Source organism: Zea mays, chromosome 10 (assembly GCF_902167145.1).
Source record: "Zea mays cultivar B73 chromosome 10, Zm-B73-REFERENCE-NAM-5.0, whole genome shotgun sequence".
Taxonomy (NCBI): domain Eukaryota; kingdom Viridiplantae; phylum Streptophyta; class Magnoliopsida; order Poales; family Poaceae; genus Zea; species Zea mays.
In genome coordinates, this window is record NC_050105.1 from 106480601 (window position 1) to 106504544 (window position 23944).

Below are 23944 nucleotides of genomic sequence, written 5' to 3' on the forward strand. Positions count from 1 at the left end.
AGGTCCAGCGCCGACCACTCTTTCTCTGCTAAAATGAACGTACGCGAATTCCTCTCTTTCCAAACCTTCCAATTTACTAGAAGCAAGAGGGAGCCGAGCGAGGCCCTTTCGAGCAAGGACCCAACCCAACGGTACCAATCCTTGACGCTGTTTGAAAAGGACCACTCCTATGGCTCAAGCTGAGGAAGAGATGGCCAACTAGCTATGTTGCTCCAAAGTCCAAACACGTCTCCAGTAACGACATTATATAAACGACATTATACAAAAAAAATACAGTGTATAATATTATCAAGCTTAAAAATATTGAACGCACGGACAAATCAGCGGCATAAACGAAAAATCTGGACAATAAAAAATAAATCAGTGACAAAGACAAAAAATATCAAACGCTCACGGTGGGGCTCAAACCCACGACCTTAAGGTTAAGAGCCTTGCACTATACCAATTGAGCTAAACCAACTTTGTGACTATACATTCAAGCTCAGCGCCATAGATCTTGGCGTCGAGCTTGGTGCCACATCGACGCCGCGTTAGATGGCGTCAGATGGTGGACGACAGAGCGGCAGGTAGCTCGGCGCCAAGATCTATGGCACCGAGATGTGTAAACTCGGCGCCATAGCTCATGGCACCGAGAAATGGGTCCAAAATTGCATTTAAGTTTTCTGGGGGTCTAATTGGAAATTATTGACACAAAAAGGACTCAAAAACAAAAAATATCGGGCGCTCGTGTATAGAAACTAGTCGACTCGTCAACCACAAATGGGGCATGGCAAGTCTCGAAGCTGGTGAGGTGACGTGCCTGCCTAAACGATGGCGAGGTAAAAGGCTCTATTTGACACAACTTATTTTCAGCTTCTTTATTGATTTAAGCAGAAATTATGTTAAATAGGGAGCTTCTGCAGTAGCTTATCAGTTCAGCTACTTTTCAGAACAAACAAAAAGCAAATAATAATACTTCTCAGAACAAACTAAAAGCAAACAATAAGTAGAGGCTACTTTTCATCTTCATCAGCGACCAAAGTGTTAACAATGACCATAGGATCATGGTTGAAGGGACAGGATTGGAGATGTGCAAGCCCATGCCCATAAGATACGCTGCCATAATTTAGAATAGAAATAGTTAATACCTCTTAGACATCCGTTAGCAAATAGACAATTATAATACAAAAAGTGATTGATTAGGCTATTAGTAATAAGAACTATGCGATGGCACCCCCTCAACACATGACAATGCATATGAACCAATACAGGAATTAACTCTTATCTAATATTTGCTGTATCTACCTTTTACTATTTTGCTTCCATTACTCTCAACAAGGAAACCAAAAGATTTTCGTCACAACTTACTCGACTGACCTTTAAACGTAACATGTTCTGACTGCGTCTAATAACATTCCACCAGAGAAGAAATAGAAAATGTCTCAGGAGAAGAAATGATAAAACAAGCTTTGATGACAATAGCACGGCATTCTAGCCCTTGTAGACTTCTCATGGTATCCGTATGCTGATTCCACAACAGGATTTTGAGGTGGTATTTCATGTAAAATACAGTTAAAACAAGAAACTCCAAACGTTGAATTATTACACTAACCTCAGACGAGAGCAGGAAAATAAAATACACGATTTTCACAAGTGTAAAAGCAAGCCCAGGCAATTCCATTCGCCTGTGTAACTTCTTGCATCATCGACAGCTTGTACGGAAAGGTGAAGTATACAACAAAAAGTAACTTTTGACTTTAAAAGGATTAGCATCGTCAACTTTCTGAAATACAACAGCAATCGAGTTAAGCTAATTGGAAATACATGTACAACGGTATAATTACAGCATCGTTATGGCAGCCACGACGATGGCCATGTAGATTTACATCTCCTACCACCTCTGCACAGACCTGAATCAAGTTGCGTATAGCAAGGCATTAGAATCATTATTCTGCTAAAAAATTATGTATTCTAGAAGATATGATAAAACACTTTTTTTTGCCGGATTGTGTTTACACCTGTAGTTCAAATGTAATTTTTAGTGTTCATACAACATGCACTAAATGCAGAAAATTTTATTACGCAAGGCACTTGAATCATTTTCATAAATCTAGATAAAGCTTAACCATAACTAGTACCGTTGCAACAAAAAAAACGCAATAAATTCTCAAAGGTTTTAGAAGCTGATATAGAACCATTACTCCCAAGCTCAAATCTTTTTAGCCCATGAAGTTCATAAAGAGCAGAGAAACATTGTATACTGTATAAAAGGTCAATTAAAAGTTTAGAACCCAAGACTACGACCGCAAGGCAACAAACTTTTTTGGGGGGTGGGGCGTGGGCAGCAAGGGATCATTTGCCATAGCCAACGTAAACTCAAGCTATCTACAGCAGCTCTCATATCTCAATTCTCTATCACACCTCCTATTTCAAACTTCACTCTTCAAACAGTGTTATTTATAATAAAAAAAAATGTTTTGCACGACCATATACACGGTCTGCTGGACAGCCTCAAAAGCGTAAGGGCAGAGAAGAATGCTCAAGGTTTGCAAAGGCGCTCCAAAAGCGTAAGGGCAGAGAAGGATGCTCAAAGTTTGCAAAGGCGCTCCAAAGGATTAAACGCTAACAGAAAACCTGCTGTCAAAATCACTTCTGAGCCCACCTAACAAACTTGACTAAATATGTCCTAAACAGCAAAGTTTTTTTTATCTCAAGTAAGTTGGGATAGACGAGAATTAAAACCCAACGGAAACCACAAATCAAGATCCAGATACATGAATAACCATTTGTATGCACTCCTGTCCAAGGCTAAATCTTTGGTTATATTTCATCCCTTTAAACCTCCTTTTACTACACATTCTCTTTTTTCTCAAAAAGAGCTGGAGAACTACGCCCCATTATATTAAGAGTGGAACAAAAGGTCTACAGAAGAGGTCAGAAACAAGCATACAGAAAGGAATCCATAAACACACTCTACTAGAACAACCTAACAACTTCCATTGAACATTAGGCAGTGGAAGACTTTGGCCTTCTGCTACCTCTTCCCATTGCTGTCACACGCCTTAGAATTCCACTACATTGGTGTCACTAAAGGTCTTTGTTGGACATGTCCAAACCATCTCAACCGGTATTTGACAAGCTTTTCTTCGATTGGTACTACCTCTAGCCTATCAGATATATCATCATTCCAAACTTGATCCCTTCTTATATGACCACTAATCTAATGCAACGTACACAACATTTATCTATCGGCCATGTCTTTTGTAGGCCAACATTTTGCACCATACAATGTAGCAGGTCTAATCATCGTCCTATAAAACTTGTATTTTAGCTTTTGCAGTACCCTTGTCATATAAAGCGTCATATGCTTGATGTCACTTCATCCACCCTACTTTGGTTATTGCTTTAATTCTATGGCTAACATGTTCATTAATATCCATGTCACTGTAGCATTGATCCTAAATACCGAAAGATATCATTTCTAGGGACTACTTGGCATTCCAAACTAGCATATCCATTCTCTTGTGTAGTAGTGCCAAAATGACATATCATATAATCAGTTTTAGTTCTACTAAGTCTAAAAAACGTTAGACTCTAGTCTCTCGTTACAACTCTAGTTTCCTGTTTACTCTTGTACGACTTTCATCAACTAGAAATATATCGTCCTAAAAACATACACCAAGGGATTTCTCTGTGTATGTTCCTTGTGATCTTATCTGTAACTAAGGCAAAAAGACAAGGGCTCAAAGTTGATCTTTAATGTAGTTCTATTCCAATTGAAAAGCTATATGTGTCTCCATCACTTGTTCGAACACTAGTCACAACAATGTTGTGCATATCCTTAACGTGTCCAACATACTTTGTTGGAACTTTATATTTGTTTAAAGCTTACCATACCATATAACATTCCTTCAACAATGTTGTGCATATCCTTAACGTGTCCAACATACTTTGTTGGAACTTTATATTTGTTTAAAGCTTACCATACCATATAACATTCCTTCAACAATGTTGTGCATATCCTTAACGTGTCCAACATACTTTGTTGGAACTTTATATTTGTTTAAAGCTTACCATACCATATAACATTCCTTGGTATTTTGACGTAACCCTTCTCCAAGTGAATAAAAACCATGTGTAGGTCCTTATCCCTATACTACTTCATTGCTTGTCTTATTAAGAAAATTGCTTCCATAGTTGACCTTCCAAACATGAAACCAAATAGGTTCATAGAGATTCTCGTTATTCCTCTCAGGATGATGCTCAATAACTCTCTCTGATAGGTTCATAGTATGGCTCCTCAACTTAAATCCTCAGTAATTAGTATAGCTTTGAATCTCTCTTACTCTTGTAGATTGATACCAATATACTTCACTCGTCAGGCATCTTATTTGACCAAAAGATATGATTCAACAACTTGGTTAGTCATACTATAGCTATGTCCACAAGGCATCTCCATGCCTCAATTGGGATATCACCAAGGCTGTGTAATTAGTTGTATTTAATACTTGTAAGTTGTAATAGACATTTGATGTGACACGGACTAAACTTTAGTCCCTAGATCCAAACACTCCCTTAGGTGTACATGGGCTGGCTCTAGGCCCATTACATTTAGACAACAAAGAGAAGAGGCAGTAACACCTCCCACAGGCGAAACTCTAGCCACGACAGATGTTAAGACTAGACCTAGACCGAAACTCTGAGTACAACGAGGGAAGACTCTTAGACTATCTCCAGCAGCCTCCCTATCTCACTCGCTATCTCACTCCCCATTTCAAACCCAACACTGTAAACAGTGCATCCACAGTGCAAAACAGTGTTTTGCACGCCCGTTTGCACACTATTGCTGGAGATGGCCTTAGCGAAGATGTTAGCAAATTGCAAGCTCTTCGGGATGTAATGAACGCAGACAGACGTCCACAACAACAACGACAAAGTGGAAATCAATCTCAACATGCTTTGTGTGCTGGTGCCGGACGAGGTTGACGAAGAGATAGACGTCGCTAACGTTGTCATAGTAGACAAGCATGCTCCTAGAGAGGGTTGCGTAGCTCCTAGAGTAGCTAATGTAGCCAACTCGCCTCAGCCACCCCATTAGCGACAACCTGATACTCTGCCTCAGTGCTGGAGTGAGAGACCATGGGCTTGGAGGACCAAAAGATGAGGTTGGCCCCAAGAAACACCACATGGCCTGAGGTGAGCCGACAGATGTCCGGGCACCCGGCCCAGTCAGTGTCGATATAGACAATCAACTCCATGGTGGGGGAGCACCAAAGATGGAGCTCGTGGTCGACAGTACCCTGAAGGTACCAAAAAATCCGCTTGACCGCACTCAGGTGCGGCTTGCAGGGATCATGCATGTAGAGGCAGAGCTACTGGACAACATAAGCGTTGTCGGGCCGGGTGAAGGTGAGATACGGAAAAGCGCTAACAAGACTGCGGTAGTCAATGGGGTCATTGACATAGGGGAACCATCACCAGAGACCTAACCATGTGTGTCCACCGATGTTGCGCGCGGCTTGCAATCCAGCATGTTGGCATGCTCGAGGATATCCAGGGTTTAGTGACTTTGCTAAAGAAATAGTCCATCCGAGCGACACTCAACATGAATCCCAAAAAATAATGAAGAGGACCCAAATCCTTCATGGCGAACTCGTGCTGAAGCGTGAGACTAATCTGATGCAACAGGCACAAGGAAGAGGCAGTGTGCACAATGTCATCAACATACAAGAGTAGGTATGTCGTGTCACTACCGTGCCAGTAGATGAATAGGGAGATATCTGACTTGGCTTCAGTGAAACCCAAGGAGAACAGATAGGTGGCAAACAGGCTATACCAAGCACGAGAGGCTTGCTTCAGTCCATAGATGGATTTGTTGAGGTTGCAGACCTGTCAGGGCGAGCTAAGTCGACAAAACCGACAGGTTGACCGTAATAGACGGTCTCAGTGAAAATCCCATGGAGGCAGGCATTCTTGACGTCCAACTGATGAACCAGAGCCAGCAAGAGAACAGTACGGACAACAGCAGGCTTGACCATGGGACTAAACCTCTCAATGTAGTCAACTCCAGGACGCTGAGTGAAACCTTAGAGAACTCAACGAGCTTTGTATCGATCCAAAGATCCATCAGCCTTTCGCTTTTGTGTCTAAACCTACTTGCCAGTCACCCCATTGTCGCTCGAGGGACGGGGCACCAAATCCTAGGTGCCACTTGCAAGGAGGGTTTGGTACTCGTCCTCCATAGCGTGACGCCATGGAAGAGATCGCAGAGAGAACAAGACAATCAATAGGCTTAAGAACCCTAACAGCAGTCCGAGTCACCATGGGGTGGACATGGCGAGGATTACAGTGAAGGAGAGGGGGTGATACATCGTCGCCTCGGTCTGGGAGCGAGGCGGTACACCCACCCGCGCATGTCGATGATAGGCATGCACAAGATTGGTGTAGCGAGGAGGAGCCGATACAGGTGAGGTTACTAAAGAGGCCCTAGGTGGCACAAGCGAGGTCAAAAAAGTCAAGGGCGAAGGTGGGGCCACTGGAGCCGCCTATGGGACTGGAGCCGCCAGCAAGCCGACAAAGGTGCGGTAGGGCACACGGACCAACTAAGGGCGTTAGGGTAGCCTGGAAAGAGTCCATGGGCACAAAAGCCAAGAGAGGCACTAGTGCCACAAACGGGAGCGACATGGGGGAACTTGCAGGTGAAAAAACAAAAGGTGGTTGACCAGAGGGAGCCACGAGGCCATAATTAAGAAGGAAGTCCAGCTCGGGAAGGGAGTTAGCAAAGGACTAAGAGGAATTCGAGAAGGGGAAATCCGTCTCATCGAAGATAACACGACGGGAGATCATGAGACATTGAGTGGTGAAGTCATGACATCGGTACCCATTGTGGTCGAGTAGTAATCAAGGAAGACGCGTCAGATGGAGCGAAGAACAAGCTTATGAGGAGCGATGGCAGAAAGGTTGGGGTAACACGCACACCTAAAAACGCAAAGATGGTCATAGGAGGGAGTGGTGCCAAAAAGAGCAAAGCGGGGTGTGGGGGCGCTAATCGTCGTAGTAGGGAGTTGATTAAGGAGGTGAGTAGCAGTGTGAATGCTCTTAGCCCAGTAACAAGTAGGAACAAATGCCTAAAAGAGCAAAGAGCGCAATATGTTGTCGCTAGTGCGAATCATGCACTCAGTCTTGTCCTTCTAAGAAGTATAGGGGTATGACATCTGGAGCTAGACATCATGAGGGGAGGAAAAGAACTGGAAGGAGTTATCAAACTCACAGTCCTTGTCATACTAGACGGTCTTAATAGTACAACCGAACTGAGTGGAAACCCAAGCGAATAAGTGCAGAAGAGATAAAAGTATCAGACTTGGAACGCAAGGAAAAAGTCCACGAATAATGAGAGCAATCATCAAGAACCACCAGATAATATTTATAACCTGAAACACTGATAATAGGAGAGATCTAGATCACAGTGTATGAGGTCAAAATTATGCACAACCTGAGAGAAGCTAGGGAGGGGGTCGAACATGATGGCCTAACTGACAGGCATGGCATAAATGCTCAGTGGCCCTAATATAAGAAATGATTGAACTACTACACAACTTGGACAACACATGAGGGCTAGGATGACTGAGTCGACAATGTCAAGTGCTAGATATAGTGAAAGTAGCCAGTGTGTGCAACTGCGGCGAAGGTGTAGCGAAAGCATGATGTTAAGGGGTAAACGCAGGCGAGAAGGCTCTAGGTAGCGAGATCCTTCACGGACAAGCCAAAAGGATCAAACTCAATAGAGCAAGAATTGTCAATGGGAATCTAACGAATAGATAAAAGATTTTGAATGATATGCGGATGACAAGACAATTGTGAAGATAAAAGGGCCCAAGAAGGACCGAATCACCTACAGAGGTGACCAAGAAAAATTTCTTGTTGCTCACAATGATAGATGGAGTGGACGGTAGAGAGGGGTGGGAAGAAGAGAGTATACCCGCATCTAGAGTGGTGTGGTAAGAGGCACCAGAATCAACAATCCAGCTAGTGACAGCAGGAGTCAGGGCCATCGTGCTGAAGGAGCTAGCGAGTAACTACTGATCCCACCCACCGCGCCAGGGGTTCTAGGACGAAACAAAGTGGGGTGGGAGAAGCAGGAGTGACAGCAGAGGTGTCAGGGGCGCAAAGGGGAGGGAGCCGAGGTGATACCCTGGATCAGGCATTATCAGATGAGTCGGCTAGGGAGGAGGCAGACACTTGAAGGGTCCACCTAGGGACGGGCCGAGCCATGTGGAGATGCAGTCAATCCATGGGTTGTAGAGAAAGGGCCAAGGAGCATCCCCCTAGCCACCCCCACCACCACGGCCACCCTCGCTCCGAGCCTCCGACGGCAACCACCACCCCAGACCCCCCCCCCCCCGACCCAAGTTGGTAGGGAGGATGTGCAGAGCCAGAGGAGAGAGGGACAGATGAGCACGGCGACAAATCCCCCAAGGCTGGAGTAGAGGAGGGCGAACGCAAAGTCGCCCATGGCGTGGAGTTGTAGAGTGGCAACGACGTCGGAGCGAGGAGGGGCCCCCTTAGTGAGCTCCTCAAGGATGAGGACGTTGCATACCTTGTGGAAAGACAGGAACATGACAAAGTGAGTGATGCAAGTCCGAAGGTGATGGTAGCGCTCGTTGAGGCCACAGAGAAGATTGAGGACGAGTGTGCGATGGGAGACACTCCCTGGGGTCAACAGAGGGGGGCCACCATGCCTTTCATCTGGCGATAATACTCGGTGACAAAGAGGTCTCCCTAAACGAAGGTCCAAAAGGCAGCGTCGAGGTGGAGAGCGTGAGCCTCACGGTTGCCAAGAAATTGTTCCTCGACAGCAACCTAGTCCTGACGAACAATGCCACCACATTCGCGGACATCCTGCAACTCACCGATGACGGTCCCCGGGATCCCGGAGAGGACCACACTATCCATCCACCACCAAGATGGGATAGTGAGAAAAGCCATGTCAATGAGGACGAGGTCGCGTCGCGGGCGTAGGTGGAAGAAGGCAGATCGGGGATGAGAACCAGAGAACGAATGTTCTGGACACCCACCGCCTACGCGTGGAGGTGGCGATGATGACAACCTCATACTCCAAGGAGGGGGCGTACGGAGAGGCTCGAGGCAGAAAGAGCCAAGTAGGTGGCGCTCAACCTCAGCGAGCTGCCTGGCAAGGGTATCAGCAGCAACGTGTCCGCACTCCCAGACGAGAGAAACGACACGTTTGCGCTCCCATGGAGCAACCACAATGGCCTTGGCAGTTGTGAGGGCCACAATGAAGGTGGATTGGGCAGCCACAACATCCGAGGGTGGGAGGACGGTCGACAGAGGTGCGAAGCATAGACCTGCGAAGCAAAGACCTAGGGCGGAGGTTGAAGCGCCAAAGCCAAGACGCCCAGTGGCACACCGATAGCGCGGGAGCCAACGGCAGCGAGGCCCAGGCTAGCCAAGCACAGGCCGACAAGGGCCAGGTTGTGGCCAGCAACGTCCAGGCTACTGGTGCTAGGCCATGTCGGGCGACCCCACCTACGGCAGGGGCGGTGTGGAGAAGGGTGCCGGCTACAGGGCCCCGACGGGCCGACAAGCGCTCCGGCAAGGACCTAAGCAAGCACGCCAACAGGGGGCTGAGCGGACAGAGTGGGGGCGGTTGTGGTTCCGATGAGCGCGCCAGTGGGGGCCTAGGCAAGCGCGTCCGCAACCACAATAGAGAGGAGACGAGGCGATGCCGGCGAGTTGGCCAGCTAGGGCGGCCGAGGAGGCGACGACAATCGCCCAGCGACGAGAGAGGGGTGGGGAAGCGAGGGAGAGAAGCAGGAGAGGGGAAGTCATCCATGGCCTCTGTCGCCGATGGCGGATGCTGGGGGAGGCCAGGCACGAGCAAACAAGGGGGTAGTGGCTAGGGGAGGGTGAGGGGAGGAGAGAAGAATTTGGCTTGATACCATGCTGAAATGTGTAAAACCCTATCCATAATGTACTTTGTTTGGTTGAAGTCCTTTGTCTTACTCTTACGGAACCTAGCCATTCTATATATGTCCTTCGTTCCTTCCTTCTTGTACCCAAACGTTGTACTTGTACACCCTACCCTTTGCCACATTTCGCTTTGATGTCTTTTTTGCTACCTTGTATTTCTCTATGTTGTCCACACTCTTGTCATGGTATAAACGTATGTAGCATTCTTTCTTCTCCTTAATAGCCATTTGGACTTCTTCGTTCCGCCAGTATCTTTAGGTTTGCCTCCACTCTTTGGTTGCTCCACACACCCCTAAGACCACCTTCTGAATTCAAGGCTCCTGAACCAAGGAAGAAATTTGAAGAGCAATTCGCTCAAGCAAGATGTAAAAATAAGACTCCGAAATTTGAAGAGCAGTTTGCTCAAGGAAGTTGTAAAAATAAGACTCCTTTTCGGTAAGTGCTTTTATTTTCGTAGGTGCACAGGAACTAAGAGTAAGAGCTGACGGTGCTTGTAAGGACAAGTTCCCAATCAGTAAATTGGATACCATTGTTTCCTAGAGCATTAATTACTTTGATTATCCTACTGTATACAAAAACGGCTTAGGATACTCAGATCCCTTGTATCTAGCAGCACATAAAAAGTATATTATATTTACCAGGTACGTTAGTTAATCCTAAAGTGCAAACAGTCACATACCAATCCCCAAGGCACTTAGTTAGAGATGGATCTAATGTTTCCCCTTGGATGGATCACACAGATGAAGCCTGCAGAAAAAAATTCCTGTAATGGAAAACAATCATGCTTTCAGATCAACAACCAAGTCCATTACTTCTCACCATAAGTTTAATTGATAGAAATCATTTAGCTTCTTGCCAGCAAAGTAATGAACAGCTAATGACAAATCCAACCAGACAATGTTTGAGGCCAACAATGCAGCCATGACAGCATAAAGGACAATAAAAAAAGATTAGGGCTCAGGAATTACCATGGAAGTAAGCCTAAAAACACATGGTGTGGTGAAGCTTCTTCAGCATTCCAATGCGTACCTCTGGATCTGAAAACAGAAAACATAAGAAACATATCACATTTGTAGAAGTGAATATGACGTGCCTAAATGCATCCCTGGTGATTGAAACTGGACCAGGTAAGGAGAAAAAGGATAATATTTCCAGAAACGAAGTTAAAACAGCAGCAGCAGCAAAGCAACTATTAGCAACTCGGAAGCAGAGGCACACTAGAGATGAAACCCATCAAGCGGCAGATGAACCCAAGAGCAGCAAGGCCATTAGTCAACTCCCAAGCAGAGGCAGGTCAGAGATGAATCCAAACAAGAGGCAGGCTATAGAGAGAGTACAAGTACAGTAAAAATAGAAATATATAGTGGTACTGTAATAAATTAGTAGTAATGGTACTGCTAATATTGTAGTTGAAGAAACTGAATTACATGGCATTGTTCTTGCATGTATTTTCCATGTGCTTCTATACAGTGGCATTTCTTGGGATAAGATCTCTAAATCTACTTTTACAACTGCCTCCCATGTCAATTTTGACCAATCCCTCTATCACAGATCTATTTTTTTCTCGAACACGCGGGAGAGCTATGTATCATTATTGTTAGAGCTATAGTCATTGTATTGTAATAGGGCTGTGTAATGGGCTTATGCCCAACAACTCTATTATAAATATATCACCCAACCCTGTTAGGGTTAGGGTTTCAGTCTCTAATATGGTATATAGCTAGGTTTAGTCTCTTTCTTCCCCACCCCAACCCTAGTCGTCACTGTAGCCGTCGGCTACAGTTCCTCCGCCGGTGTCGCCTCTCCTTCCCTCCACCACGTCGTTCACCCGCGCCACCCGCTGGAGGTCGCGCCATCCACTGGCGCCGCTCTCCCTCGTCGTCTGCAGGCCGCGTCTCCCGCCGGCGCCGCTACCACCTCTGTTGGCGCCTTCCCTCGCGCCCGCCGGCTGCGCCAGGCCGCGTCCTTCGCCGGCGCCACTCCCCTCCCTCCTCTCTAACATGGCGGGCCTATCCTAGGCGGATGTCGATGGCCGCGTCTCCACCACGACCACACCGCCACCTGGATTCTATGTCCCGCCGCTGCAAAGGATCTCTGTGCCGCTAGTCACGTCGATCACAGACCCGCCTCCTATGTCCCGCCGTTGCAAAGGATCTCTTAGCTGGCCTGCCGTCCCAAAGACAACCCTAGGATCTCTCCTCCCTGACGAGATCCTTCCCAGGAGGCTAGATTCAGGTTTATGTGAAGGCTATGTGCCATCGCAGACCGTCTGGCCTCGGTCGCGGACCATCCGAAAGCATGCAGAGAGGAGCAGCTCCTGCAGCGAGGTCGCGGACCGTCCGACACCAAATCACGGACCGTTCGTGCTCCCGCAGAGAGCACTGTCAGGTGGTTGTGGTTCATTCCAGTGTTTGGTACCAAATCAGCGCCAACACTAGCATTTGCTTCGCTTGAACAACAGAAGGTAGAACTCTATAATTCTCAGGGTTTGCTCAAAGCCATTAGTATAAGGTTGTTAAAAGCTTAGGACACATCCCAAGGAAACATGTAAGACTAGCCCATGCACCTTTGATCACTGAGCATAGTCCAATACAACCAATAAAACATCACTACAACCTTGACCAGCATTTATTTTATTGTTTCAATAATCTAAGCCAACACTAGGAAACAAACTAGATCTGGCACCAGGATGTCTAAAAAGGGGGGAAACGCTCTACATTGCTCCAAACCTACGAGCAGGGCTGAAAAGATGATTAAAGTAATCAGTGGCATTACAAAAAACTTGCAGATGGGCAGACAGGTAGGTAGGTCGTGTTGAATGTATGGCAAACTTTGCAAGTTTGCACTACCAAAATCAGCCCTGGATGCTGAGGGGAAGGAATTCCTGCTTGGAAGTAAACAAAACGCACAATAAATCAAGGCATATGGTCACTTGATGTGGGAAACCCTAACACTAATGAGGGTTCGGAGTGCATATATATAGGCCAAGTAACTGGGCCAAGCCCATTACAAAGAGGGGTATACAGGTAATTACAAAGGACTGACCCCAAAACCCTAACGAGTATCTAACACTTGAGATTTAAGAAAATACTTAAGTATTGAATATTGTGGCTTCCATATTATATCTTATAACTCAAGCCTCCCTCTCTCTCCCCCACAAAATACAACCAACTGAACCAAGGTATCTAACTCTTCAATTGCTGCCCAAACACAATAAGGAATCATGTGGTAATACCGGCTCGTCAAACACCTAAGTGATACATGACTGATCAAGAAGCATGCGCCAATCAGTTCGTTGTGGAATGGTTCCACAACATGTGCACATAAAGCATCTCCAAGAGGCTCGGTTAAACCTTCCGTGTAATCAAATTGAGTTTTTGAGTGACAAAACATGTCCAATAGACTCCTACGTCAATTTCTAAATTTCTGAGTCTTCTATTATGTATTTATCAGTTTCAAAAGATGGTGAGCCAGCACCCGCTCTCCATACATGTGGCTCTGGGTTTCCCGCATGGATGTTGCCCTTCTCGCACGTGCCTCCTCCTTCCCGTGCTAGTGCTCGGGTCTTCCCCCCCCCCCACGTTGTTTTGTTGTTCACGTGATGGTGAAGAGAGCGCAGAGGATGGCAACCAGGAGGTTGGATTCTTGCACCAAGAAATGCTCGACTCCTGTGTGGTGGTGGGATCAATGGTGATGAAGAGTTGAAGACGGCGTAATGAAGCACTGCACGCTAGCATGGCACCGGACATCACCGAGCAGGGTGGCATGCTGTGAGCCAAGCTTTCATACCCTGCAGCTAGGGCGCAAGGAACAAGAACTAGGCAGCGATGCCTCCGCCTCGTGGAAGCAGTCAGAGATCACAAAAATCGTCAAAACAGCGTGACAGCAAGGTGCGGGACTTCAGGCCAAGCCAATCTCTCCTTGTTCTGCTTCGTGTACATTGCTTTCCAGGTAAAAGCTTTACAGGCTTCAGTCAGTTATGGAGTTAGCGCTTGCATTTCGACTTGGCAAAAAGGAACACATGAAAATCAACAAGAATAAATCTGTCTTTCCAAGGATGACCGTTGAAGCACCAAAGTTCTGTCTTCACTCATTGCCACCTCTCAGCTTCAAGAAATCTTCACTAATTGCTTCATAGCGGAGCTACAGGCAGCCGCAAGCCCATGGTGAAACAGCGGTGGTGGAGGCGAGCAGGCCCCAAGGCTCAGAAGAGACAGAACAGAGGCGCAAGGAGGAAGAAGAATGGTGTTGGCGTTAGCAACAGATACAGAGAATGAGAGAATGGCTTAATTATATAGGCTGTTGGGGTGTTCTAGTTTTTTTAGAGTTGTCCATTTTGAAGATCCTCTAAATCTTAGTTTTTAGAGATCCTTTTTACAGAGACTCTTGGAGTTGCTCTTATGCTGATATGCATGTATGGTGTATTTTTTAGAGTATTAGTAGTTTTATTTTGACCACGGGCACACTAGATACATTCAAATTAAAAAAAGGAAAACAGAAATGGCCTTGGGGGTAGGACTGCGGAGGTAAAGAGGGCAAGGGTGCAGGCCTGCAGGGGTTGTATAGAAGATACGCTCGAGGCCCCACTTTTTTTTCTCGAACACGCAGGAGAGCTGCGTATCATTGAATTAAGAAGAGAAGGAGGGTCTAAAAATAGACCAAATACAAACACAAAAAAGACAAAAAAGAAAAGAAAGGAAGAAAGAAGAAGAAAAAATAATCATGGCCATCTGGCCACAACAAAACTTAGATGACCACCTAAAAGATCACCACAACCACAGACCCAACGCACCAGTCCAGCCCTAGACGCAAGAAACTTCCGTTATGGAACTAGCAATTGATCCCTCTACCAGATCCCTGAGGGACACCTGGAATGGGAGCTGTAATAAGGGTAAGGTGTTTGGCCCCCGCGAACTTCCAGACAAAAAATTCTTCTTCAGCTCTCCTAATAGCTCCCTCTAGACCGGGTTTAACTCTGTCAAAAACGCACCACATTTTGGTGGGTTGTGTCTTTGCTAGGAGCTTTTGGTTTCAGCTGCTGGGACAGGTCAACCTGTCTGGCTTTGCTCCTTAGTTGGGAGAAGTTAAAACTATGGAATGGTGGAGCAGAATCAGTGAGCAGCTGCAAGGGATTGCTAAAAAAGGGGCTTAATTCTACTCAGCTGAAGTGTCTCAAAAATCAGCTTAATGGACATGGAAATGCCTTGATGTACCAAAGAAAGCAGGTCGAGTAAATGGCAATGACTAAACAAGGAAAAAACTTGCTACCTCAACCATATTTTCCTCAATGAAGCAACCCACCCCCATGTTTGTCATGTCTGCGCCATTGTGCTGAAGGATCCTGAGCTTCCCTTCCTATATAGTTCACCAGAATGAAAGCCTTAGCAATCCGCCATACCTCTTTGTTTATTGAATAGTTTTCTACCGACCTTAGTGCCATAAACAAGGCCACCTCCTGGTGAAGGATGAAAGCATGCAACATTAACTTCATCTTCAGCGCTAGGAAGCACTCTCACAAGCTCCATATCTGAAACTCTATATACCTAAAAGTAATAAATGAAGAAAATGATAATTTGACTTACATTGTACACAAAGTATGAGCAATATTAGTAGTTGAGGAGGATAATAAGTAAATTATTTTGAAACTCAAGTATCAGATAGTAAGTATCATGAAACTGCAGAACCAGCACTGTCACCATCCCCATACAATAATTAATATGATATCAGTTACCAATCAAACTATGATTTGGAAATTGGAATATGATTGCCATAACTACCTCCAAAATAGTATATACGGGAACCCCATTTTCGCCTTCCACAACTATGCTCCTAAGGAGCGAGCTATGACGACGACCATATGCCAAAAGTATGTGTTCGGATGTAGGTGAGAACTGCATCAAAAGAGAGACAAACAGGATCCAATTCAATGATGAAAACTGCAAAAATGTAAGATCCATCTGTCATCAGACTCAGGTCCTAAATGCTTTTTTGCAACAAAAATGACTGTTACAGAGGGAATCCCAAAGAAGTGACAAGATATAAAACATGATAAAAGATTGCTATCGACATATAAAAATGCAAAGAAACACGAATAAATGAAGAAAACCTGAATGGATGTTAAGCAATGTGCTGCCCGTATTGCTCTGGAAGCAAGAATATCCCCAAATCTGCAAAGGTATATAACCAGTTTTGAGATATGTGGGCCATTCACAAACAGTAACTTAGTATATAAAAAATATTAAAAAGACAACCAAGAAAAAAAAGTACGTCTCAGCCTCAAGGGAATAAACCCGGAGCTCATAAATAACTCGATGAGAGGGAAGCGGGTGACGAGTTGGTGATGATCCAGCCCCTTCGTAAGACACAGGCAATTGGCTACCACGGTCGTCTTCTGTTTGTGGCAACAAACACGCAACACATGCTACCAGAAATCGTCCACATGGGGAAAAATGGGCACCCATTTCACTGTAAATTCGGTAAGTTCAGAGTAAGTAATGAAGTCACAATTCCTTGCTGAAGCTCAAGATGCTACATAACATATAGGCAACAGAGCAATTTATTTACGTTTTACAGTGCAAACGGGCCTCGAGCTTGTGCTTATTACAATTATTTACATTGCAATATTAGAAAAGCAGCAAACTAATATTAGTAATAGAAGTAACAGTTTTTTATATTATCAAATGGAATTAAGAAATGAAATCACAGTGAAGCACCTGCAGAGAACGGCATGAGAAATCGTCAGACAGCATGCCTCAGGTTCTAAAGGAACACATGGTTCATTGGTACCGTGCCGCCATATTCTGAGCTTCACTGTACAAGGCAATTCAGTACCAGGAGCAAGCATGGACGCAGTGATTTCAGAACCAGCACCTAGTGAAACAGCATGAGCTTCAGCTTCGTCAATTTGAGGACCTAGGAGCAAATTCCCAACCCCAGGTACAGAGCGTGAAGCATAGCGTCGATTTGGTCCCCTAGAACTGCCAGTGGTAAGGGGAATCGAAGATGAAGCACCTGGACATCCAAAGTTGCGCATGTGTGGTGATTTCAAGTTATTAGTCCCTGCAGTACCAGCAATAGACATGTCTTCAAGGACACTATTGTTCACAAGTGCAGGGTGCAAACCTGCATGGTTTGGGGCCATCAAGAAACCCTGCAAAAATGGTACCTCCCAGTTACGTGAGTCGCCGAAGAGAGAATGATCCTGCTGTCCACTTCCTACATTTCTTAGGAACATTTGAACATCTAATCCGCCAGTGAGGAGCATATTTAGTGGCATAGCACGGTGTAAATCGGATCCTGAAGGCCCTGCTGTTAATGGGATTGGGTCAGTCCTGCTCAGGGAAGACACTTGCAAATCATCTCTAGCACTGAACCTCTCAAGATTACTAGTAGAGCTGCTGCCCTGCAGTCTTGAGTTAGACTGGCCTCCAGCACCATGCATTTCATTTCCATTTGAAGTAGGAACAGTTACTGCATCGGGTATGTCATTAGATGAAGTTGGCTCTCCCGGACATACATCCATAGGGGTAGCAAACTGTTCAAGCTGTACATTTGCAGTATCTGATGTGGAAGGTTGAACTAATGATGATCTCTGCTGCACAATGGTTGAACTACTGTCATTGCCGAGCACATGTAAAATTCCACCATCTCTGAGGTATGCAGGCCACAGTAAGCAAGGTGACACCACATTGGACTCAGGAAGTGTACAGAATCTAGAATTAGTGTTTGTCACCAGCAGGGCCGATGGGTAATTTAGATATCCAGAGGATCTTGCCAGAGTCAGCGGTGAGTCTGCAGATTCTATATTATTAACCTGAAATTGAAGTTATGCATAAGTTCATACAGGAAACGTGCAAAATTGAAGGGAAAGAATAAGTGCAGACCACATGGTATTCTATATTTCTACCTCTGCTGTTAGAAGATATGGAGCCCCACGCGGATGAAAATGAACAGCTCTCAGCGAGCGGCGGGTTTTTAGTATGATGGCTGGTACAGAAGTGCCATCTCTCTTATTGTAGTTCCATATGTACAACTGATACAAACATATAAATTGATTTGGGCATTAGTATATGGTATGTTAACGGACTCTATTAAACAGTACAGAAAAAACTTTGCTTTTCTTCTTGCTTTTCAAGGTCAACACAGCAAGACTCACTTTGTGACCTGATGCAACTGCCAAAATCTCCCCACTTCCATGAAATGCAATGGAAGCAATTGGCCGATCTGCCCCAAGAACATCAAAAATAAGTTACATTGTTCTCAAAATTGACTATGAATAGAATGCAAGCAGTCTTCTGAGAAAAATTACGGAAGTCTTGTGACCCAATACAGTCTGAAGTATTAGCATCCCATAGACGAACTTCATGATCCAAACTTCCGCTAGCCAGGATGTCAGAATGTAATGGATGATACCTGACCTGCAATATGTTAGCAGCTTAAATTTTTTAAGTGATATTGGGATGCAAAGACAGTTCAAAAAGACCATTTGTTTATTCTTGTAACAAAAAATAAACAATGCCATCAACAAGCAAGATTGTCACCAAATGACAAATATAATATGGAAAGAGAAATTATAATAATAATGTTCTAGCCAGTCCATTATTGAAAAATCAACAACCACACCAGGGGCGGATCTAGGAGGGGGGCTGCCGGGGCTGCAGCCCCGGTCGCCCCCCATGACACCTATTTTATAACGTGTCCTAATAATATATATACTCCATCTATCTTAAAATAGTAGTCATCATTTTAGGGAATTAGTAGGTTTATATAATTTTTGATTGATGCATGTGTTTTATATATGTATCTAGATTCATCATCATCCATTTGAATATAGACATAAAAACCAAGAGCTAAAAGGACAACTATTTTGGAATGTGGGAGTATATTATAACATAAATACAGCCTATAAAGGTTAGCTAAGATAGACCACAACCTTCTTTCTGATTGTGGCATTCAGCGCATGTATTTGGCCTCCATCTGTGCCACCAGCACGCTAGGTGACGCTAGGTGGTAGCGTGCGCATCCACGCTGGACCAAGTCCATGCTTCAGCAGTGTAAATCCACGCTACCACACAGGACATAGTCATGAGCTAGCGCGCACGGCCAATGCACATCTAACAGTTAGCAGCGCGCATGTACCCAACGCAAGGGGCAGGCTGCAAGCCAGGGGCGATGGCAGGGGGGACACGGGAGCAATGCCCCCCCTAATGCTCCCCTAATTCTGTAGGACATGTTAGTTTTTAGCTAATTCTCATGTAAATAGTGCAAAAAATGCTTCTAACAGCCCCCTTATTCTAATTTGGTCCCCCCTAATTTTGGATCCTGGCTTCGTCCCTGCTGCAAGCAGCACCATGGCAGACCTGCTGCAACACACTAGTACATCAGGCCTGTGAGGACGTCGTCATGGCACTCACCCCCAAGATGGCCGCTGGTGGCTTTGCCAAACATACTTTAACTTACAGCCCCTCCTTTGATCCAATCCTGGATCCGCCACTGAACCACACTATAACAAGATTCGAAGGACAGGTATGGCACAGTGGTGAGAAGCTGCCTTCCCACTAAGCCAAAGGTCTTGGGTTCGACGCAGTCTCTGCAAAATACAGGGGTAAGGCTATGGCCAGCAGATCGTGCAGTCTCTGCAAAATACAGGGGTAAGGCTATGGCCAGCAGATCGTGCAGTCTCTGCAAAATACATGGGTAAGGCTATGGCCAGCAGATCGTGCATGTGGCCGTGCAAAACACTGGTTTGCACTATAGACGACATGGTTTACACTTTACAGAGTGGAGTTCAAATGCAAGATGGAGATGAGTAAGCTGCTGGAGATAGCCTAAGGCTTGCCTCGGTTATTCCTTCCTCAGACCCCCACTCATATGGGAGCCATCAGCACTGGGTCTGTACACAGTATAACTAGATTCCTTTCTTTGCAAGAGCTTGAAGCACATGATACTAATCTAAATGCACAAGAAAAAATATATGCCGGTATGATGGACATACCACCCAAGGAGTGCGTCGATGTCCAGTCAAAACCTTCAAACATTTCCCTGTTTGGCAGTCAATTATTTTCACGGTATGGTCACCACTGAGAAAACAGATTGAGTTAGTCAGGATGTCTTTCAGTTCAGTTTGTTATACAGTGAGTCAATAAACTTACTGTGTGGACGCAAGTGTTTTTCCATCTGGACTGAAAGCAGCTGCAATAGTTGACCTAGGAGGTGGCAAAAGAGGGCAATACTTGGCAGACCAGCTATGCAGGGACTGTGATTCTGCCCTGTTCCCAGTGAGGTTTAAACGAGCCAACCAAAAAAAAGAAAGATGTGAACAGACTCACATGTGACTCAGTAGTCGATATATTATGGACTGGTCTTAAATATCTCAAAAAAGGCTTTCCTTACCATGAAAAAATATCAAGTTTAGCATCTGCAGACCTTAACTCAATTGAATCAGGATCATATTTTGGGGACTCATTCCACATTCTTTTAGCATGGTGTTTCAATCGAGGTGAGACCTCTCGTTGAGTTAATAGATGAAAGATGTTCCTGATCAAGCCAGAAAAGGCAGAAGTTAATTTTACCAAATGAACATATTTGAAACAATACACCTACCAATATTAATTAACTGTTTTTTCTCAAACGTGCAAGAGAATTGTGCATCATTTCATTAAGAGAGTTTGAGAGAGAAAAGGGCAATAGTGCAAAGAAAGAAGACCCCCCCCCCCTCTCCCAAAGGGAAACACTAGACAGAGCAACTAGCCTTCCACAACTAACAAGATGACCTGTGGCTGTGACTGAGGCACAAGGCCAAAGAAAAGTAGTCTAGTACAGGCAAAGCGACAGGCACCAACAGAAACTTAGGAAAAATCAACCCACAACAAGCTACCCAGTACCAACTCCTGGAGTCCTTTTGCACCCAGAGAACCATAGGATGTATTCATTTGTGATTGCCTTCAGCAGTGTTATCAAGTCGTCTGGCTACTTGTGATTAATCACGACTAGTCGTCCTAATCGGTAGTCCAAACTCAACTAGGGGGTATGACTTGATTAAGGCGACTACTTTTCTGGTCGTCGAACGACTAGGTGCTGGATGACCAGAACCTGAATTGAATTACTGGGTAGCTGAGACATGGGCTGTATCTAGAACTTAGTAACCAGGTTCCCGGATCGATGGGGTCGAGGAACAGGAACGTGGTACGGTACTTAAATAAGATTTTAACACTACGGGGAAGAGATTGTTCCCATGTTCCTGGAGCGGAAGGAACGTTTCCAGAACAAGGAATGTGGACACGTTCCTGGTTTCTAAGGTCTGGAATAGCTTGGGCCTCTTTGGCTTAAGTTTTTCACTTCATGGTTGATCTGTAGCCCACAGTCTAGAACATATAATATACTATAGTGCGTGCGTGCGTGCGGGCTGCGGGCGTGTGCGGGGCGTGGGCGCGCACGCGTGCGTGGGTGTGTGCACGCACGTGTGCGTGCATGTGTGTGCACGCGTGTGCGTGCATGTGTGCGCGCGCGTGTGTGTAAGCAGTCTCACTTTAGTTAGCTAGGGTCATTAGAAACGTTTTGCCGGCTACTTGACACAGCACACAACAGTCATCTACCCAAAACAAAGAAATTAGCTGAGCTAGGTTGGCCTTTTATGAAAAGGAAGAGTTAAATGCATGAGCGGACCCTGACTTGTCAAGGGATGTCACTTAGGTCCACGAACTTTGAAATACATTTCTAGGTCCTTAACCTTGTTAAATGGCTCACCACAGTGGTTGGTATGCTCCAAAAATAGACCTGTAATGTACCATTTTTACAAGTTTAGGGATGTGTGGTATATCACTTAACAAGTTCAAGACCTAGAAATGCATTGTCAAAGTTCGTGGACCTAAATGGCATCCCTTGACAAGTTCTGGGGTCATCGATGCATTTAACTCAAAAAAGAATAAAGAATCTACTAGGTAGCTAGGAATTGAAGAATGCAGCCTCCAAAGAATTCAGTTTGGGAAATTAAAGAGGATGGTTGATGGCATCACATGCATGTATATATGTTGATAGGAGTAATTAACCCTGGGTATCCCTCTCTGTAGAAGCATCTTAACCTGCAGCTCGGTGAACACTCATCAACAGTCATTCAAGATTTCCTTTCAGATGCTCAGTTATCGAGATTTCTTTGAGCAAGTAATTGGAATGTGCAGAAAGATAATTAAATGATGAAAGCACCTATGAAATGGAGGCTCTCACTCATACCTGAAATATGTGAGCCAGCTGATATGACACATCTAAGGTACAGAACGCAAGAAGCAAAGATATCATCTCCATCCTAAGGACAATACGAGGAGGTTGGTGCCTCCACGGGATCTGAATGGACTACCAGAAGTCCAGAAGATCGATATGGACATACTAGATCTATCGATGCGCTAGAAGGACCGCAGGAAAATAAAGAACAAAAATACAAGGAGATAGGTTAGAAGAACGTGAGTGGAGGATACCTGATTGGATTCGATCTCTGTCGCTGAGGCTCCAGGATTCGCGCATCGAGGACGTGGTTTCGCTCGCCCTCCCGTCGATGCGTTCTCGCGGCCCTAGGTTCGGGGCCGCCGTCGCCGCAAGGAACCCTCGGCTCCATCGGGACTAGCTAGCTAGCAAAGGGAGATCGAGTTGTTCCCGCCTTCTCGCCGCCCTCAGCTCGAGGTCGCTGCCGCCGCAAGGAACCGTCGTTCTGCTCCGTCGGCTCCAGGCTCCAGCCAAGGGAGGGAGATCGAGCTGTCCCCGATAGGTCGTATTTTCACAGCAACTCCAAGAGAGAGAGAGAGGGAGTGTTGGCTTTCTATGCACTAATTTTTGTTTACTCATTTTATTGTATTCTTTAAATTACTAAATACGAAAACGAAAATAATATCCTTTAATTTTATTTCATTTTAGTTACTAAATTATCAAATATATAACCAAAAATAGTGTCCTCCCAATTTATTTCATTTAGAAGCTCTAAAATATTTTCTGTATTTATCAATCTAGAGACTAAAATACAATAAAATGAAGGAACTAAAAATTAGTCCTTATAAGTGTTTGATTTCTAGAACTAATTTTTAGTGTCTTTATTTTTTTACATTTTAGTTTCTAAATTGATAAATACATACATTAAAACTATATTTTTAGTTTTATTATTTACAACTTAAGGACTAAAATGGAATAAAATTGATGGATTAAAAACTAGTCCCTATAAATCAAACAATTCCTTAAAATGAGGACCTAAAAACAAAATATGGCGTGATTTGCATGAAAAAGGGACACATCAAACTTTTTTTTGCTCCAACAGTCGCTTCTATAATCACATCACCATTGGCTTATGACGGCATTTCTGTTTAGTTCACGGCTAACTGTGCTACACTTTATATATGGTTAGTCTTCTAAATTGAAAAACTAATTTTAATAGAAAAATTATGTATAGTATGGCAAGTTAGGCAGCAAATTAAACATGCTCGAATCTGTGTCGTACCATTGTGGCATTTCGGGTCTATTTGGTTCGCTACCTAACTCGTCACGTTTTATCTAATTTTTATGTTTCAACAACAACAACAACAACAACAAAGCCTTTTTGTCCCAAGCACGTTGGGGTAGGCTAGAGATGAAACCCCGTATGAAAACCTCAGAGCTCAACCCCCAAAGAACAGAAAAGGAAAACAAAGGCAAAGGAGAACCGAAAACAACGAAACGGGGAAACACATAAAAGAGATAAAACCCACAAGGACCAGCAAGATCTAAAATGGACACAAGAAAAGGTCAAACGATTAAGGAGGAAAAGCGAAACTATCAATCAGGGTTCTGGCACGTGAATTGCACACTTCCACCCCTTCCTATCTGCGGCGAGCTCTTTGTCAATATTCCACTCCTTCAGGTCTCTCTTCACAGCCTCTGTCCACGTCAAAGTTGGTCGACCTCTACCTCTCTTCACATTTTCGGGACGCCTAATTATTCCGATATGCACTGGTGCCTC

General features: G+C 44.8%; 1 protein-coding gene across 6 annotated transcripts; it reads right to left on the minus strand.

Moving 5' to 3' along the window:
* Positions 1-1551: 1551 nt before the first annotated feature.
* On the minus strand, positions 1552-22801 carry LOC103641534 (Protein RAE1). 6 transcript variants are annotated; one of them, XR_004853257.1, is made up of 18 exons: positions 22440-22801; positions 20362-20505; positions 20121-20237; positions 19964-20048; positions 18278-18386; positions 18125-18192; positions 17876-18001; positions 17092-17782; positions 16683-16980; positions 16237-16434; positions 16076-16136; positions 15747-15860; positions 15399-15512; positions 15238-15324; positions 10938-11006; positions 10649-10732; positions 10119-10289; positions 1552-1889 (listed from the first exon to the last, which is right to left on the minus strand). XR_004853257.1 is itself a non-coding variant. In XM_035963454.1 (16 exons), the coding sequence occupies exons 1-15, from the start codon at positions 22574-22576 to the stop codon at positions 10980-10982; spliced, it is 2376 nt and encodes a 791-aa protein (XP_035819347.1). In that variant the 5' UTR covers positions 22577-22801; the 3' UTR covers positions 1552-1889; positions 10938-10979. The 6 variants fall into 6 exon arrangements, 2 of the variants coding, with proteins under 2 accessions (XP_035819347.1, XP_020401723.1); XR_004853256.1 differs by lacking the exon at positions 10119-10289; XR_004853255.1 differs by having other exon boundaries at positions 16683-17782.
* Positions 22802-23944: the final 1143 nt, after the last annotated feature.